General features: G+C 36.2%; 1 protein-coding gene across 7 annotated transcripts in view; it reads right to left on the bottom strand.

The window, feature by feature from the left end:
* The window catches only part of LOC150094164 (tight junction protein ZO-3-like), a 528,478-nt gene that overhangs the window by 427,512 nt on the left and 80,272 nt on the right, over positions 1–20,694 (bottom strand). For all 7 annotated transcript variants that reach the window (XM_090411771.1, XM_090411769.1, XM_090411767.1 and 4 more), the window contains exon 3: positions 7,272–7,319. In XM_090411771.1, the coding sequence (XP_090267897.1) occupies positions 7,272–7,319 (48 nt within the window). The remainder of the gene's footprint in view (positions 1–7,271; positions 7,320–20,694) is intronic.

Genomic DNA, 20,694 nt, shown 5'->3' on the forward strand with positions numbered 1-20,694 from the left:
ATTATGAAGGAAAGTGGTATTAAACATGATATTTGCTTTATGCGGACGATGTTATACTTCTAAATAAATCTGCTACAGGTCTGCAAGATTCTCTGACTAAATTGAATAACTGTTGTAATAGATATGGCATGAAGCAGCATTAAAAAGACAAAGACAATGAAAATAGGCAGAAACATTAAAAATATCAACCGTATTGTGAATGGAGAACCTATAGAACAAGTAAAACATTTCAGCTACTTAGGCACGATTTTTAGTGAAGATGGTAAATTAAATATGGAAATAGACAATAGAATAAACAAAGCTGGTATGGTAGGAATTCAATTGAATAAATTCATATATGCAATAAGAGAGAAATTAGTTGGAACACTAAATTAGCTATATACAAGACAGTGTTCAAGCCAGTTTTAACTTATGGATCTGAGAGCTGGGTCAGAAGTAAAACACTTGACCAAAGACTAGAGACTGTAGATATGAGAGTTCTGAGAAAGATTAGGGGCATGAATAGATGGAATCAATGGCAATATAATATTAAAAATGATGATATTAGGAAAGAACTTGAAATTGTCAGCATCCAGGAATGAGTTAGCAGAGCTAATCTCAGGTGGTATGGTCACTTAAACAGAATGGGCGAGGAAAGATTAGCAAAACAAGTGGTCTCTGCCAGGTTGGCAGGAAAAAACCCAGAGAAGGACCAAGATATGGTAGTAGTGATATGGTAAAAAGTACCTCAGAAGATAGAAATATAAGATCTGATAATGTTGGCCTCTTGACAGGTAACAGATTAATTTGGAGGAAAATTGTAGATTAGGAAGTTAGTAATGATGTAATTTTTCATGTAGTATTATCATATCCTTTACACTCCTTGAGGGTACATGGCAGGAATTTGATGATGTATATTAGAGTGGATTTTTGCATTTTTATACTAGTTAGCGTTTTCATAAAATATTTTTATTGAGATATTGCAATAATAAATACAGCTATAAAAAAACACACAAGAAATGACACACTAACGAGAACAGCAAGAAAAGTTGAGAACAAGAAGGCTGCTTATCCCACTAAAAAAGATAGTGAAAATGATCTAACCTCTAAAAAATCACAATGTTAAAGCATATTATGACATGGGGATTGCAGAAAGTCAAGTGGCATTTAGAGGAATATAAGGAGGATAAGAAAATTAAGTAGCAAAATGAGAAACAAAGGATGGAGTCAAGTAAGTTAGTGCATAATGAAAATCAGGTAGGTAACATTGATCATAAAAAGAAGGATATTATTTGATATGGTGACTATCATAAAAAATGCCATTGATGAGTGGGTTACAACTTCAAGTTTCCCCAGAGTAAAAATTATAAATATAGTACATGCAATTGAAAAAAAAAAAAAAAAAAAGCATGCAAATAACTTATTATATCTTTACAGAAATGAGAAACAAAGAGGTAGAGTTTGTTGCATGGTCAAATATGTTGGGACCTCAGATTATAGGCATTAGTGAGACCTAGCCATTAGAAACAAACACCCTAACTGGTATTGAGTATAAATGGTACAGTATGTTTAGGAAGAATAGATACAATAGGAGAGGAGGATATGTGCTGCTAATGATATTGGATAAGTTCAATCTAGTTAGCGTTGAGACCTATGACTGTAATACTAGTAACAGTTTTTCACGTAGCAGTGAGTTTGAAGCCATATGGCATGAGGAAGAGACTAACAAGATCAAAATATATGATGGGGTGTTGTTACAAACCTAGTGCATCAGCTGCCAGTGATGAATAAATGCATCACCAAATAAAGATGATTGGTGTGAAATAATGGGGCACTAATTATTTAAAAATTGATTGGGTAGCAGTAAAATTTCATGAGAAGAATGAAACTGAATTTATTGAGCTCTTGTGAGACAACTCCTCAAGCAGCTTGTGACAGAAGAAACTTGAGGTCAAAGAGTGATAGATTTGATTACAGTGTTAGAGGGGGATTTCAGTTAAAAGACATTAACTGAATTGATGATAATGATCATGCCGTACTCACTTGAGAAGTAGCTAAGTTTATGAATGTTCTGTTCAAAAAAGATTACATGCCTAACTACAAAGCAGGAAATCATGACCAACTGAGGAATATCTTGGGTTCTGTGCCATGGTATTAGTTAGTGGATGGACTGAATACCAACACTGCATGGGAAGCATTTTAAAAATACTTAAATGATGTGTAGCTAGAGTTTCAAGAATAAATAGGGTAGGAGAAAGATGATGTGGAAGAAATACCATGTACATAAGGATGATATCATTATTAAAATTATAAGGAGCAGGCTAGAAGTCACGTGTACAGAAAGCTAAGTCTAAATACGAAAAGAAACTGGCTCTGCAAGCTAAATAATTCTATTGTTATGCTGCAAGTAAAAGAAATAATGAATATAGAAGAATAACTCTGCTGAATGCAGATGGTGTGCAGATAACGGATGCAGGAGAGTGTTCAACTAAAGAATGCCCATTTTGCAAAAGCTGTCAACCTGGTGTATGCAACATTGAGCTCACTGCAACCTCTTCTCTGGATGAAGAAACTCAGGTGTATAAAGAGGCAGTTCTTCTGTTGCATAAACTGAATAAGAATTCGGCAACAGGGACTGATGAAATATCAGCACAAATGCTAAAAGAGTATTTAGCTAAACTGGCTATTCCTTTGACTAAGCTATATAATGAGTCTCAGAACAGAGAAGAAAGAGTGGAAAGAAAGAAGAGTGGAATGGAAAGAATGTATGGTAATAATTCCATTGCAAAAGAGTAGAACAATGACTGACATATCCGACTATCGACATATCAGTATCTCTGGAATGGTGGTGAAGATTTTGGAAAAGTTGGTTAGGGCTTGCATACAGAAATGGGTTGATAGAGAAACTATACTTAGCAATGAACAGCATTTGAGGAAAGTTATGTTTGAGTAACATTCTATAATAATGTTACTGTTGGGTTAGACAAGGGGAATGGATATGCCATGGTACTTTTGGACTTTGTTAAGACTTTTGTCAGGATAATGTTGCATAAATTGGAGAATATGGGATTGGATTATAAAATATTGGCATGGATAAGAGGATGGCTGACTGACAGATATCAATAAATTATATATTTAGTTTAATCCTTTATCCAAGTGTAAGCAAACAAAGTTTGCGCCTGAAGTATCTTCAGGATTGGGGCAACATGGCAAAGGTGGAATAAGTTCTCATCACTTTCCTTAGTATCCCATTAATGCAAAGCACATCTCCTTGCAGACATGTATAATGCTATGCATTATGGGAAGGGTTACTACCCAGACCGGTTTCGACCTTTATTAAGGTCTCTTCAGTGGGAGCCAGACCCAGAGATGATACCAAGGTTGAAGCAATGCAGAACTCATATTTCCATATGCCAGTTGCCACAAGGTGTCACATCTTATTATTAAATTACTCTGGATTAGAGAACAATGTTGGAAGTTTTTTTCAACTTGGTTAAATTATAAATTATATATTTAGTTTAATCCTTTATCCAAGTGTATGCAAACAAAGTTTGTGCCTGAAGTATCTTCAGGACTGGGGCAACTTGTGGCAAAGGTGGAATAAGTTCTCATCACTTTCTTTAGTATCCCATAATGCAAAACACATCTCTTTTGCAGACATGTATAATGCTATGCATTATGGGAAGGGTCACTACCCAGACCGGTTTCAACATTTATTGAGGTCTCATCAGTGGGAGCCAGACCCAGAGGTGATACTAAGGTTGAAGTAATGCAGAAGTGTATTATTAAAACTATTATTATTAAAATATTATTAAAATTATTATTATTATTAAAATACAACATTGGACAGATGAGAGTAATGTTATCTGAGAGTTAACATGGATTTGTTAAGGAGCACTCTTGCTTTAATAATATGATTGCCTTTTATAATAAAGTGACAAGAGCAATCGATGAGGGAAAGGCATATACTGCCATTTTCTTGGATTTTGCAGAGGCATTTGACAGGGTGCCACATGATAAGCTGATATTTAAGTTGTAGCACATGGGTTTAGATGTCAGATTAGTCAACTGGATTCAGGATTGGCTGTCTGATAGGTATCAGAGAGTTGTGTATGGTGGGGCAATATCAAGGAGGCAGAAGATTACAAGTGAGGCAATGTATCGTTTAACCTTTATATCAATAACATTGTCAATGGATTGCAGGGGGATATTCAGTTGTTTGCAGATGATGTGAAGCTGGGAAGGATTATTAGTAATGCATCAGCCCTGCAAGAGAATTTGAATAAACTAGACAGATGGGCAAATGAATGAGGATATCAGTTTAATGCAGCAAAATGTGAAGTCTTGAAGTTTGGGATACATTGATGGGAGGTTGTATACTCGATTGGAGGAGCTGTACTGAAGGAAGTAGGGGAGACAAGAGATCTGGGGGTGATGATTGATGGAAAACTGAAATTCAGGGAACATATTGCAAAGGTGGTGAAGGTAACCCAGAAGATTGCTACAATACTGAGAAGGATGCTGACCTGCAGAGATAAAAGAGTTATTGTTCCATTGTATAAGACCCTGATCAGATCACACTTAGACTATTGTTCTCAAATTTGGTCCCCAGGATTTGAAGGGGATAAATTAACTGTGAAAAGGGTACAGAGGCCGATAACAAATATGGTTTCAGGACTGTACAATGTTAGTTATGAGGATTGGCTGAGACTTTTAAACTGTTAACAGGTAGCTACATGGTGGACACTGGGGAGTTCTTTCGCTTTGTGGAACAGCGGGAAGGAGCAATGATAAGGTGCCATCCCTGGAAGTTACGAAAGGAAGCTGTGATCAAGAGGGTGAGGAGCGGTTTCTTTGCATGGAGAGTGGTTGAACCGTGGAATGCACTGCCTGATAGAGTGGTGAGAGCAAGATCTGTCTCATGTGTCAATGAGTGGTCTGACAGACTTTGTGTTTCCTAGGAAGGATCGACCTCCCATGATGATTCTTTTGACTCCATGGAGCTGAATAATAATAATAAAGTTTTTTTTTTTTTTTTAATATAGTTTCCAATCATGCATCACTATACCAAAATTCTGAAGAAAAGGATGTTCTTAATATTGCAGTAATTAGTCACATTTCATAATAAAGGGAAAGCAGTTGCCTATGAAAATAATAAATATACTATAATTTTTTCTGCATTTTGCAAAACCATTCAAGAAGCTACCATGTGATTAGCTGGTTCATAATGAACGAGTTTAAATATCTATCTGGTTAGTGGAATGAAATGGCTCACACATCAAACAGTTGCATTTAAGGGAATGGTACCAAGGAAGAGGTAGTTTCAATTAAAGTTCCACATGGCTTAGTGTGTGGCCATTACTATTTAACTTTTATGTCAACAATATTGTAAATGGACTGCAGAAAGACATTCAGTTGTTTCGAGATTATACAAAGTTAGAATGGGTTATCAGGAATGGTAATGTAGTTCCACTTCAGAAGAATTTCAATAAGCTGGAAAAGTGAGTAAGTAAGTGAGAATACTAGTTCATATGAATGTAGATAAATGTAATGTTTTGAACTTTTTGGTCCACTTGGAAGGAGGTGTACATCTATTGGTATGACTAATTAAGATATAATAATTGAACTTATATGAGGGTGCCTGTAGCCCTGTGGAAATGGGGTTTGATTCAAAAGCTTGGGTGCCTGAACAAAGATTATAGATTCAATTCTAAACTGACTAAAGCCTTTTCTAAGCCTTTCTTCAGCCAGCATGGAACAAGTAGAGTTTTCTCCTCCTGAAACTCGGGTTTTAACTGCACATCTAAAAAAAACTCATACTATTACAGACAATATGAGAGTTAGGGTTTAGGATCCTGATGAAGCAGCAGTTGCTTAGTACTCCTGCCCTCCGGAAAGCCTTGGTACATTGATACCCTAAAAATCACTGTTTGTGAAGGCTTGGCCACTTATCTTCAAAATGTTAGTTCTAAAGTAGCTCTGTCTACTCCCTTTGGAGAATAACATTAGAGGATTTATTTAACTTTTGTGGAAAAAAAAGTCATTATTTATTAACAAAATTTTCATTCATATTTTATGGACATCTTCAGTTTGAACTGACTGGAATCCAAGCACAAACATATATAACAGAAAATTCAACTATGTTATAAATATTATTTCTGGAAATTTTCCATGTTAATCCTCCAAACTGATATTAATGCTTATGGATAATTTGCCTACTTTTAGTAAAATATAGCCATAAGCATTCAACTATCTTATCTTGTGAGATTTAATAGAACAAAATACCTACACATTGCACTGTTGTGTTAACACAACAGTGCCATATTTAAGCATTTCTGGCATCACACATCTGCTTTACTAACCTTCATTATAACTAAGTAATAACAGAAACACTTAAGTTAATTTAATTCTTTTTAATTTGTAGAATTTTCAGCTATGTTTCATAGCCATTATCAGTACAATTATAGGAAAACAATCACAAAAAAGAGTACATGAATTCAATAATTGTATTAATAATGGCTATGAAGCAAAGCCAAAATTTTATAAATTAAAAATAATTAAATTAACATAAGTGTTCTGGTTATTAATTAGTTATAATGAATTCTTTAACTTAAGTCTCAATTTTTAGATCAATTTACTAACTTTCCCTCTCTTATTCTATTTAAGTGACCATAATGAATTTCCTGAGAACTCTCATATCCATGGTTCTAGTCTTCAATCAAGATTTCTAATCTAGCTCTTGGCTCCAAAAGTTAAAATTGGTTTTTAAACCATCTTGTTAAATGCTAATTTCTCTCTGTTCATAAAAATTTATTAAACTGACTCCCCACATCAGCCTTGCATGTTCAATTATCTATTTCTGTATTTAACATATCTTTACTAAAAATTGAGCAAGAGGGTGAAGAGTGGTTTCTTTGCATGGAGATTGGTTGAACTGTGGAATACATTGCCTGATTGAGTGGTGAGAGCAAGAACAGTCAATGAGTTTAAGGAGTGGTATGATGGACTTTGTATTTCCTAGGTAGGACCTCCCACGAATAAATAACTCAGATGTTTCACTTTTCTGAAGTTTCATCACTGAATAATGCCAGGTCAGGTCATTCTTCTGGGTGTCTATGGTACTATTTTTTGTATGAAAAATGTGGTAGGCAAGAAATGTTACTAGTGAAGGTAGTAAATGATTCATTACTGAATGAATTTTAAGGAATGATATGACAGCTGGATAATACTTAAGTGTTTTCTCCTATTACATAATAAAAGAGTAAGTTACTGCATGCAAAACACATACTTACTCGCTGAAGAACAACACTGTGGTACTCCCATACTACACGATCACTGCTCTGCAAAAAAAAAAAAAAAAAAAGAGGTAGGAAAAGTGAAAAGAAAAGCAAAGTTATAAAATATAATTACATATATGGATTATAATTAGAGATAAAAACACATTAGAAGTTACCTATATTTGAGTTAAATTTTCTTCTTATTAGCTATTACAGCTTGAAAATTTCAATTAAATATTTTTGGCTCTAAATGTTTTATAACAAAAAGAAATTTTTAAAATAAAAACTTATTAATTCAACTACTGACAAAGAAAGATTAGTAATGAAGTAACTGTGGATATTTAAATCAGTCTGTTAACATATTTAAAGATATTTTTATACATTGAAATTCTATGAGCACATTGTAAAAGTGGTGAAGACAATCTAGTACATTACTATTATGGTCAGGAGGGCAGTGATAGGTAATCAAAGGATGCAACAGTTTCTTTGAATAAGGCTTTGATTAGCCTTCACTTGGATAGCTATGGACATATTTGGTCATGATATTTGTGATATGGAAGGCCTAGAAGGACACATAGATAAGTAAGGTAATTTCAAGATTGTAAAATGAAACTTATGAGAGAAACTAAGGGAGTGTAAATTGCAAAACATGGTAAATTTGAGAAAGAAAGTGATGTGATTGTGATATAAGTTAGTAAAAAGAACTTATTAAACAGACACTACAAGGATTTTTTAAAGGTTAGTAAATTAGAATGACAAACCATCCCTGAAAACTGAAGAAAGGTGTGGTTGGTGAATTCAAGTATGAAAAGTTTCTTTGCATGGATAGTGGGACAAGATCCTCTGTCCTCTAGAACAGCCTTCATCATGAAGTATTTTCCCAAGCTACAGTTTGCAACTCTTCAAGAAAAATGTAAAACTTCTTTTTCAAGTTCTCACCTGCACCCCACCCACAGCAGTAATGTGCTTATATGTTCATTAACTCTTAGGCATGAGATCAATATAATAAGAAGAATTAGTATAATAGTGATCAGAGAAAGTAAGGAGAAGCTGTATGTATACAACACTACTTATGAAGATAAACTTAATAGCAGGTAATCTCAGACAGAGTGATGTAAAATTGGACAATGAGACTTATCTGTGACTACAGTTCTGGAGAAGGTTCCACTAAGGAAGAATTAGAGTTTTTTAAGTCATTAGAGAGGATGGCTAACACAGAAAAAGGCAGTTCAAGTTGGAAACCTAAAACAGAAGAATAGAAAATGTTATGAGAAAAACTGGAATTATTATTATTCCTGATATCTCCAAGGAGTCCGAAGATTCATCGTGGGAGGACACCTACAACTGTTTCAACCACTACACCGGACGTCTACTACGAATCATCTCCATCAACGCCATCTACAGTCCACCACACCATAACTAGTATTTTTTGTCTGTAAATTGCGTGTGTTCTGAAGGGCCAATTTGTCTGTATGCAGGATGAAATACCCGAGTTTCTGGGAGAAAAAACCCTGCTAACTCCATTATGAGATCGGCTAACTCACCTTTGATTGAAATTGTCCAGATAAAGATTCCTCCCGTCGCAATGAGAATCGAACTTAGGCCTATTCCAATTGAAGGGGGCAATGTACCGTCGTTCTTCCAATTGCGCTATGGAGGTGCGAATACAGAGCAAAACTAATAATAATGATAAGTATGTGGCGGATTTTTGTTTAGGATATTGACTATTATTGATTACAAACACCATGTTCCAATATTGTGTATAATTCATATGGAGAGGATTCGAAAGAAATAAGCTATCACCTATGTCATTGATTCCAGATGTAATCCAGAATCAATGACATAGTTACATCTTCATACTAATTCAGGATACAGAATAAGGGATGCAGGACATGGAGTTTAAAATAGGAAGTGATCAAATAGTTTTAAGCTGAATAAAAATAAATATCATATTGAAAAGATGAATATGTATGAGAGTTTTAAAATGACCCAAAGTCAAGCAATTTTCAGAGGTGAACTATAGGTTCAAGTATAACAGATGTTACTGGAATGAACCTCAAATGTGAAACAAGACCCAAACTTGGAGACTACTCAGTGGCAAAATATGAAGAAAACTGATTCATTCAGTCCAGTTGCGTAGCTAGGAGGGGTGCAGAGGGGGCGGTCCGCTCCGGGCGGCACTTTGAACTTTTGCAGTTAATTCTAAAATACAGTCTTGGGAACTCATTTCCAAATATTGTAATACTACTGCGAATTTTCCTCACAATTGCTGTAAGTGTTACTAGTTGTGAGAGGAATTTTTTTAAATAAAATTTGATTAAGAATTACCTATGACATATTTACTATGAAATAAATTTTGGCAATGTTGGCGACGATTTTGCTAACAGAAAAGCAAGAAAAATAACATTCCAGAATGTTGAAATTAAAGTTTTACTCTTCAAAAATAAACATAGTGTTTTAATTTATTTCCCTATTCATCATTTTGACTTTGTTTTATTTTTGGTGTGTATTGAGAGGGGCAGCAAATTCAGGGACTGCCCCGGGCTACAACTGCTCTAGCTACGCCACTGATTCAGCCACACGCTGATTGATACAGAGATGGCCAAACTCTTTAAGCCAACCATCCCTGTATCCAGCCTACCAGTTGGCCATCCATATTTTCAATTTCGATAATAATCTGTCATTCAGTATTTATATTTACCGAATGTCTTTGCAAACATGAGTAAAAATCACCATAAAAAAAAGAAGTAAAAAGAGCCTCTCCTGTACAATACAGCTACTACCCTATAATGATTATAAAACATTACTTGATACTGAAAACAAGATCCCACACACACACACAACAAATCATGCAGCCCTCTGGAAATAATCTATTTTTAATGGTACTTGTGACAAAACTATGAAAATCATGAAAATATTTGAAACTTACATATCATCATCAGTATAACTGAGGATGAAAAAAGGTACAAATTGCGCATCTTAACTGGTTCAGCACAGAGTCAATGCAAATTCTGAAATCTTCTAGAACAGTCTCCTATACAAGAAACCAGTTTAGATTTGCTTATTCAAAAAGAATGCCAATAAACAATTGTCAACTATTAGCATAGTACAACTCTTATTTCAATTTATGAAATTCATCATTGTAGTTTTGCTTTTTTTTTTTTTTTTTTTTTTTTTTGAATTTTCAGTCACACTAATGATGATCTGTAAGTTTTAAATCAAAAAATTTGTATTTCACATGATTAATAACTTCTTTTGCATACATGTTTACATAGTTTTATCCTCTGGTAATATTTCTATCTACATCAATCCAATTTTATATTCCATCTCTAAATACTTCCCAACATCTTCACTATTATGCCAGACACAAACTTACTTAGAGTCGGCTACCATATCAATATAGATACCCTCTCAAAAACTTGCCTTGCTGGAAATGACAACCAAGAAAGCACTGAAAGAGAAACGGGGGCAGTGTCTATTAAAAATGAATTAGTCAGTCTTTTATCTCAAGTATCAGCTGGAATCAATGTGCATCTCATGACCATATACCTGAAGCTGACAAAGAATTAGAAAGCTACAGTTTTCAATACACATACCCTTACTTTAGATGTTTATTCAAAATAAGATTTTTATGCCAAACTGCATACCACCTCATGTAACATCCCAAGACAAGAAAGTGATTCTTTAAATTAAAGATGCCAAGAAATTATATACTTGGTTTAATCCTTATCCAAGTGTATGAAAAACAAAGTTTGTGATTAGATAAAGGATTAAAACAAGTATATAATTTCTTGGTATCTTTAATTTAAAGTATAACCAAGTGGAAAAACTTCCAGCAAAGTGATTATTTTCTTGGTGACTTCAATGCCAGACTTGGATGTGACTCAAAACTCTAGCAGGAAGTAAGGTGTTAGAAAAATTAATTAAATGAAACGAAATTATATACAATAAATCAAATGGATATTAAATTCAGAATTATTTCAAAGTCGAATGTAGAAACTATGAAAGTTTCGTAAGAAATTTGGCCAGAGAGCTTATGAGAATATACTCGCTGGCATTTACAAGTTGCCCTGGCACAGACCTTATAGAAGACATGATTGCTTGCCTTAGCGTCCATATATTCACCTTCTATTAGTACATTTTGATAGGGTTTCACTGGCCTGACAGCTGTTTCAAACTGGTTGGTTCTCCTCAGAGACCAGGCAAAAACCTTAAGAGAACCATAAACCTTATCAAAATGGACCAATAGAAGGTGAATATATGGATGCTGGGACAAGTGATCATGTCTTCTATAAGATCTGTGCTAGGGCAACTCATAAATGCCAATGAATGTATTATAGAAACTTCCCGAGTTTCTACATTCGGCTTTGAAATAATACTGGATTTAATATCCACTTGATTTATATAATTTTGCATCGCCGAACCGAAGCCTTGGTTCTTTTTTAGTAAATACTTTATGTACTGATCAAGAGTTCACGTACAAAAAATACACCTCTCCAACACTTCAAGTTTCTTAGTACTGAAAGAAAGTTTTTGCTCTCTTAAGGGTTCTTCTGAGTCTAGCTCCAGATGGAGGGAGTTAAAATTTGGGGAGGGGGGCTTGAGTGAGCAACTTGAGTCTCTGGGGAAAGTGTTTTCTGGCATAGCCATATGGGGCCTTGTCGGTGGATGCTTTTCCCTAGAATATGAGCACTCAGTAGTAGGATGAGCCTGTGATCACTGGGTTGGACGATCCTTCAGTCACTCATAGGAAGTAGTCTGGGGGAGGGGGGGGGGGTCACCTAATTTTTTTTAGAGAGGCCTTTACTTATAAACCAGGTCTTGTCCTGCTGAGGAGGACTTAAAATTTTGGGGGAATTTTGCGTTGAGAGAGCAATTTGAGTCTCTGGGGATTGGCGTTTTCCCTGCAGGGCCTCTATCAGGACTGTGCCGGTGGGTGCAAACTTTATCAAAATGGACCAATAGAAGGTGAATATATGGATTCTGGGGCAAGCAATCATGTCTTCTATTATAAGATCCACACTAGGACAACTCGTAAATGCCAGCAAGTGTATTCCTGTAAGCTCTCTGGTCAAATTTCTTAAAAAAATTTCATAGTTTCTATATTTGGCTTTGAAATAATGCTGGATTTAATAACCACTTGATTTATTATTATTATTATTATTCGTGACCTCCAAGGAGGCCAAAGACTCATTGCCGGAGGACACCTACTATGCAACTGTCTCCACTACTACACCGAACCAATACTACCAATGATCTATATCAACGCCATCCACTGCCCACCACCACCACCACAACTAGTATTTTTTGTCTGTAAATTGCGTGTGTTCTGAAGGGCCGATTTGTCTGTATGAGAGATGAAAAACCAGAGTTTCTGGGAGAAAAAACCCTGCTTCCTCCATATGAGATCAGCTAACACATCTTCGATTGAAAAAGTCCACACATAAAGATTCCTCCCATCAGGACGAGAATTAAACTTAGGCCTTTTCCAATTGAAGGGTGCAATGTACCGTCGTTCTCCCAATTGTGCTACAGAGGTGTAAAGGATTTATATAATTTTGCATCGCCAAACTGAAGCCTTTTGGCTCTTTATTTTAAGTAAATAATTAAATGAAATTCTGCTGACAAAGCGTCCCAAAAATTATCACCAATATACTTTTCATCAAGAGAACATATTGAAGATATCATGGAAACACCATTGTTCAGGTCAATGTCATCTAATTGATTATGTCATTGTGCATCATGATAATGTTCTTCTTAGAAGAACCATGACTATTGTTGCAGATGACTGATGAACTGACAATCTTATTTATTCTTATTTTGGCCACAGTGATTGCACACTAAGAGGAAATTGAAATGAAACCACACAGAAATACTGATGTTCTGAAAGATCCTGTATAGTGTAGTCAATTCCAACAGTGTCTCAATAGCAAATGATCCACTGAGAGTATATAGGTGGTAGGCAGCAGAGGCAGGAAATTAAGCCTCCATTCTTGTTACCAACAAAGAAATTGATGGTTACTATTTTAAAAACATTAAAACTAGCTGATGAAATAACACAGAAATCCATGTTCCAATAAATAAGAAAGCTTTGTTTCTTATCTTCTAATTCTAACTGCTCTTTAATGAGAAAAACTAATTAGAAATAAGGAGGTTCGCTGCAATTTAGAAGTAGCTACTTGACTGACATCGTTTCATTTGTAAGTTGCCACTTCAATTTTGCTCTCATAGTTTTCTATTTATTTATTTATTTATTATTTCTTAGATGAATCAGTTACCTGAGGTGGCATCTGCAAATAGGCAAATCCCTTTCTCCTATAGTCTGTACTGAAACTCCCAGAAAACACAAATGGAACGTGATGACATTTCACCATGTATTTTGAAGGAATGTACCAGGAGTTGCCATCTGCCGTGGCATATTTGTTTAATATGAGTCTTATGTTGGGCCAAGTTCCAAAGGAGTGGAAGGAAGGCAAGATCGTACCACTTCATAAGGGAAGTGACAGAACTTAACCATCAAATTATAGGCCAATCTGTGTGTCAGGTGTTGTGGTTGAAGTATTGGAGAGGTTAGTGACAACCAGGATCCAAAATTGCGTTGACAACAATGGTATTATCTTTGATGTAGAGCATGGATTTTCTAAAGGAAGGTCATGTTTTAGTAATCAAATTGCTTATTACAATAAGATGACAGCTTCACTGAACAAAGGAGATGGATACACAGTAGTATACTTAGATTTTGCAAAAGTTTTTGAAAGATTACCACATGACTGATAGTCAAACTAGAGCAGATCAAGTTGGATATTAGAATGGTGCATTAGATCGGAAACTGGCTATCTGATAAATATTATCAAGTTGTGTATGGGGGAACAATATCCCAGAAAAGTTAAGTCACTAGTGGTGTACCTCAGGGGGCCTATTTTTATGACCATTGCTGTTTAACCTTTATGTTATTGATATTGGGGAAATTCTGAATGAGGATATTCAATTGTTTGCAGATGATGCAAAGTTAGGATGAAGTATGAGGAGTACAGCAGATGTTAAGGCCTTACAAGAAGACTTGAATACATTGAGTTAATGGCTCAATGTTGCAAAACAGAAGGTTTTAAAATTTTGAAAACAAAGATGCGATGTAGAGTTTACACTTGGTGGAGATATATATATATTGTTAGAGGTGGTGGAAATATGAATTCTTTGGGTAATGGTTGAAGAAGTAATATCCAGAGGACACATCACCAAAATCGTGAGGACAACAAACAAATTCTGATAATGATGTGGAGGACTCTGACTTGTTGAAGTAAAAAGATTCTGGTTCTACTGTATGTCTTGATTAGGCCACATATGGACTACTGTGCACAGATTTGGTTACCTGGTTTTCAAAGGATGAAGAGATACTGGAAAGGGACCAGAGGCGATTGACTAAGGTAGTTTCAGTCTCTGGAATGCTGAGTACAAAGAAAGGTCGAGAAGATGCTATTTAGAGTCTAGTGGATAGGAAGAAGAGGGGTGATCAAACATAGAACTTCTTCAGCCACTTCAGACCTCCAGTAAGTAGAGCAGTGGTCTCACACCAGGAAATGAAATTCATCTTCCTCCTAAAGACAATCACAAACATCCATGCCCACTGCAGGATTTCAACCTTAGACCTGTTGGTTACAGATAATTACTCGGCCAACCAGGCCGGCAAGGTGTACAAGGAATAATGACTTTTCTGCAAAATGCAAGATCATGCACTTTGGACCAAAAAAATTTTCAGTCTGTGCATTCTATTGACATGGTTTCACTTCTGAAAATTGATGAGACCAGAAATCTCCGAGTAATGAGTCTCAGACTCCATGGAGATCGGATGTTAATAATAATAATAGTTGACATGGAAATGAAATTCAGAAGCCATCAATGTTTCCTCTTAACTATGCACATGTACATGCACACATCAGTCAAAAAGCAAGCACACTGCCCAAATTATATGATAAATCATACTGGTCGCTTATTTATTTAGTAATTTCTCCAATGTCTCACCGTTTCACTATTACTCTAACCTATTACAATTTAATACACTAATTAGTTACTTTTAGCCTGCATTGTATGGGCAAACTGACACTAATGGCAGCAAGTTGCAGAGGCATAATTGTTTAGATTGTCTACTGTCTAAACAGTGCAATTACTTGAATTCATGCAAATGCCCATTCTGTTTAAGTAACCATACCACCTGAGATTAGCTCTGCTAATGCATTCCTGGATGCTGACAATGTCAACTTCTTTCCTAATATCCTCATTTTTAATATGATATTGCCATTGATGCCATCTGTTCACACCTCTAATCTTTCTCAGGACTCTCATATCTGCAGGCTCCAGTCTTTGATCAAGTGTTTTACTTCTGACCCAGCTCTCAGATCGATAAGTTAAAACTGGTTCGAACACTGTCATGTATACAACTAACTAATTTAGTGTTCTGACTAATTTCTCTCTTATTCCATATGAATTTATTCAATTGACCAGCTTTGTTCATTCTGTTTTCTATTTCTATATTTAATTTACCATCTTCACTAAAAATCGTGCCTAAGTAGGTAAAATGTTTAACTTGTTCCACAGGTTCTCCATTCACAACACAGTTGACATTTTCAGTGATTCTACCTATTTTCATTGTCTTCGTCTTTTTATTGCTGACCTTCATACCATATCTATTACAACAGCTATTCAATTTAGTCAGAGAATCTTGCACACCTGTAGGGGATTTATTTAGAAGTATAACATCGTCCGCATAAAGCAAATATCATGTTTAATACCACTTTCCTTCATAATGTGATACATATAGATAATGAATAACAGAGGGGATAATGTACATCCTTGTCTCCCACCAGATTTATCATTAAACCATCTTACTGTACTTCCTTCAATTCTAACTGCTGACTTAAAACTCAAATAAAGACTATGTATTGCTTGATATAATGCCCCATTGACAACATATAACTGTAGCGTATTGAATAGCTTCCTCTTGGCACCTTGTCATATGCCTTTTCCAAATCGACAAAACTTAAATAGAGATCTTTGTTATATTCCCATGATTTCTCCACTATTTGTCGTAAAGTGAAGATCTGATCGTGACAGCCACTATTTGACCTGAATCCAGCTTGTTCTTCACCAAGTTTTCTTCCACAATTCTTCTCAACCGTTTCTCAAGTATACTTGCATATATCTTACCAGGAACACTCAGTAGGGAAATACTTCTGTAATTCTCAATTCAGTTTTATTTCCCTCTTTTATATATTGGTACTATGAGCAGGACCGGCCTTCTCTATAAAGGGGTCCGAGTGCATGAAACCTTTTGGGGCCCTAAAATATTTTTCAAAGTTAAAAATTAAAGAAATCGAAATAAACGTATTGTAAACTCTCTTACTTGCAAATGATTTTATTATTATTATTATTATTATTCGGGCCTCCATGGAGTCAAAAGACTGATCGTGGGAGGTCCTTCCTAAGAACATAAAGTCTGTCAAGACTCATCGAGGGGAGGTTCCCCCTAAGAAACAAAGTCTATCATACCACTCCTTAAACTCATTAACCGTTCTCGCCCTCACCACTCTATCAGGCAATGCATTCCACGGCTCAACCACCCTCCATGCAAAGAAGCCACTCCTCACCCTCATGCTCACAGTTTCCTTTCGTAACTTCCAGGGATGGCCTCTTGTCATCACTCCTTCCCGCTGTTCAACCATGTGAAAGAATTCACCAGTGTCAACCCTGTAACCACCTCTCAACAGTTTAAAAGTCTCAATCGTATCACTTCTCCTTCTTCTATCTGCCAAACTCTGCAGTCTGCATTCCCTCAGCCGATTCTCATAACTATCCTTGTACAGTCCTGAGACCATCTTTGTCATCTGTCTTTGTATCTTTTCCACAGTTAATTTATCCCCTTCAAATCCTGGGGACCAAATCTGAGAACAATAATCCAAGTGTGGTCTGATCAGAGACTTATACAACGGAATGATAACCCTCTTATCTCTGCAGGTCAGTGTCCTTCTCATAATTTCAGCAATCCTCTGTGTTACCTTCACCACCTTTGCAATATGTCCCCTAAACTTCAGGTTTCTATCAATCATCAACCCCAGATCTCTTGTCTCCCCAACTTCCTCCAGTATAACTCCTCCCATAGAGTATGCAGCATCCCATCGATGTTTCCCAAACCTCAAGACCTTACATTTTGCTGCATTAAACTGACACCCCCATTCATTTGCCCATCTATCTAGCTTATTCAAATCCTCTTGCAGGGCTACCACATCTGCACTATTACTAATAATCCTTCCCAGCTTCGCATTTTGGCACAGGAAAACAAAACACACACATTCGAAATATAACAGGTTAACATAACGTTTGCTGAACACAAAACACTAATATAATAGAGAAACACGGAAATATTATTATTACTGGGGGCCCTAAAATCCTGTCGATGAAATCCCTTTAGTTATAAGCAAAATTAGAAGAAGAAAAAAAATAAAATAAAAAATACGTTTCCGCAAATGTGTACCGACTGTGCCCACTCGATCGTGGGGCCGGGTGCATTGCACTCACTGCACCACCGAGATGGCCGGCCCTGACTATGAGATCTCTACTCTAATCATCAATAATTCGTCCCTCTGTCCAGGCATTCTGAACTATGCAGTGCAACCACTGCAAGACTTTTATACCACCATACTTCAACATTTCTGGTCGAATATCATCTACTCCTGCTGCCTTTCCACATTTCAAGCCTTTGATGGCTTTTTCTACTGCAAGTATGGATATGCCTGTTGAGTATTTTTTACCACTATGCTATCACTGCTTGTTTCATGTAGGAATTTTTCGAAGTAATTAATCCATACTTCAAGGATATCTTTTTCTGCTGTTTTTTCATGTCACCTTTATCATCTCTAATTTCTTTTATAGCACTCTTTCCTCCATTTCTGAGCTTCTTCAACAACCTCCAGAATATTTTGCCATCCTCTTGATATTTATTTTCTATGTTCTTGCCAAAGCCCTCCCATGACTTTTGTTTAGATAGTTTTACACAGTGTTTAGCTTTCTTACATTTGTCTCTGTATTCTCTAAGAGCACAAGCCGACTTATTTGCCAGGAACTTTTGAAATACTTTCTTCTTTTCCTTCACTGCCTCTTTAACTTCCTGTGTCCATGATTTTTCTATCCTTGCAGACAACCTCACCACATGGCTCTCTGGCTGAATCAATCAGGGTTTTCTTCAAGGTTTGCCACTGAATCTCCAAGGTTTGGTTCCTGTTCTCAATCTCCTTCATTTTTTCTTCAAGCCGTGAAAATATCTGTCCCACCTCGCCTAAAGAGATCTATTCAATCATTAGGAAGCTTAACAACAAAAATGCCCCTGGTCCAGATGAAATTACCAACAAAACAATTAAGGCCCTCCTACACAAAGCTGTCATGCATTTTGTAGCCATTATTAATGCAATGCTGAGATTAAATCATTTCTCCTCATGATGGAAACAAGCTGATATATTCCTTATTCTCAAGCCTGGTAGGGCACCTCAATTGCCACAGAGCTATAGACCTATCAGCCTTTTATCATGCCTGGGAAAAATCGCAGAAAGAGTCATTCTTAACCTACTTAATGAGGAGGTGAATAAAAAACAACATAATTCCAAAAGAACAATTTGGTTTCCGTACCGGACATAGCACTAGACAGCAAATTCACAGACTAAGAATTCATCACTACAGGCTTTAACTGGAAACAATGAAACAACACACAGGAGCTATCTTTTTAGATGTTGCAAAACCTTTTGATAAGGTGTGGCACAAAGGTCTCATCTATAAATTAATTTCAGCCAACATCCCTCTTTACCTTACTAAAATTATTGAGTCCTTTCTAAAGGACCGTAAAATCCAGGTCAAGTTGCACGGAATTCGATCCTCACTGAAAAAAATCACTGCTGATGTCCCTCAAGGCTCGCTGCTATCACCGCTGCTTTTTAACATCTTTGTTTCTGATGTTCTTAGCACATCACTAACCACTATAGCTAGTTATGCGGATGATATGGCAATTCTTAGCAGATCTCTCAGGCCGAATATAGCTACACAGCGCTTACAAACTGCAGCAACAAATTTAAAAAACTGGTTCAGGAAATGGAAAATATTTGTAAATGCCAATAAAAGCACTGCCATTCTCTTCACAAGAAGACAAGCTCTCACTTTGGAGAAGTTAAACTTTTTAACACAGCCATCCTATATCTAGCACCAAATATCTAGGCATTCAACTTGATAACCATTTAAACTTTAACTCCCACATAGTTTATGCATGCAAAAAAGCAAACTCTGCACTTGTGCAACTCTATTCTCTCCTCAATCGAAGAAGTCAAGTCAGCAATGAAAACAAACTACGGATCTACAACACAATTATCAGACCATCGCTAACTTAAGGATCGCCGGCTTGGGGTCACACTTCCCCCACAACATCAGAAAGCTACAAGTTATTCAAAACAAGTGCCTCCGTATGATTTTCAATGTTCCGTGGTTTGTCAGAAATGCTCTCTTACATCGCGATGCCGATATTCCAGATATTCCAACATTTCTCCATAATACTGTCACTGCTTATTTTGCCAAAGCAGCTGTTCATCCCAATCAACTCATTCAAGAGTCATCTAACTATGACGAACACGATAACTGCCCGAAAGCAGCTCTGCTTATCGGTTCAGGTGCCTCCATACAGCCCTAAATAGGGTGAGCCAGGTGCTCGCTAACCTTTAATATAAGTCTATCTCATAGCGATGAAGGGATTGGAATCTATAGGAGTGATATCTCCATCAAGCCACATCAGTTATCAGTCATTTTTTCTTCAATAATCTTTGTGTATTTTAGTCTACAGTTCATATCTGAGAGCTGCTCAACTTTTATTCGCTTTAAAACTTTCTTACATGCTATTCTTTTCAATATGAAATTCAATTTTATCCTGCTCAAGACTAAATAGTCTTGATCTAGATTTCTCCTTTGACCACATAGTGTAAATAACAGAAAATATTCTCTCAACAGGTGCTGTACTTCCTGGGAGACAAAGAATAAACTCTACAATGTTACAAAAGTCTTGAAGGTCTAGGCAGTTTTTGCTTATTTCAGAAAAAAATCTGTACCTATCAAATACTGCCTCACAGTTATAGATTTTATGAGGGTCCACTGATCGAATACACGAATTTCTTCTGTTTCTGTACATGTGATGAGTACCTCATTCAGGATGTCCTCTATTTGTTTCCATTCAGGTGTCTTCCTTAGTAGCACCCCACTTGAATTTCTCAGTGTTTCCTAAACTGCACTTACACTGGTTGACATATTCTATGCTGGTTTCATAGAAATTCTCAACTACCTCAAAAAATGTAGCACCATTAATTTCTCCTGAATCTGCTAACAGTTTCAGTTGTTTTTTGTCATCAGTAGTTACAAA

The sequence above is a fragment of the Typopeltis vanoorti genome, chromosome 22 (genome assembly GCF_054136105.1).
Source record: "Typopeltis vanoorti isolate ZY-2024b chromosome 22, IOZ_Tvanoo_1.0, whole genome shotgun sequence".
Taxonomy (NCBI): domain Eukaryota; kingdom Metazoa; phylum Arthropoda; class Arachnida; order Uropygi; family Thelyphonidae; genus Typopeltis; species Typopeltis vanoorti.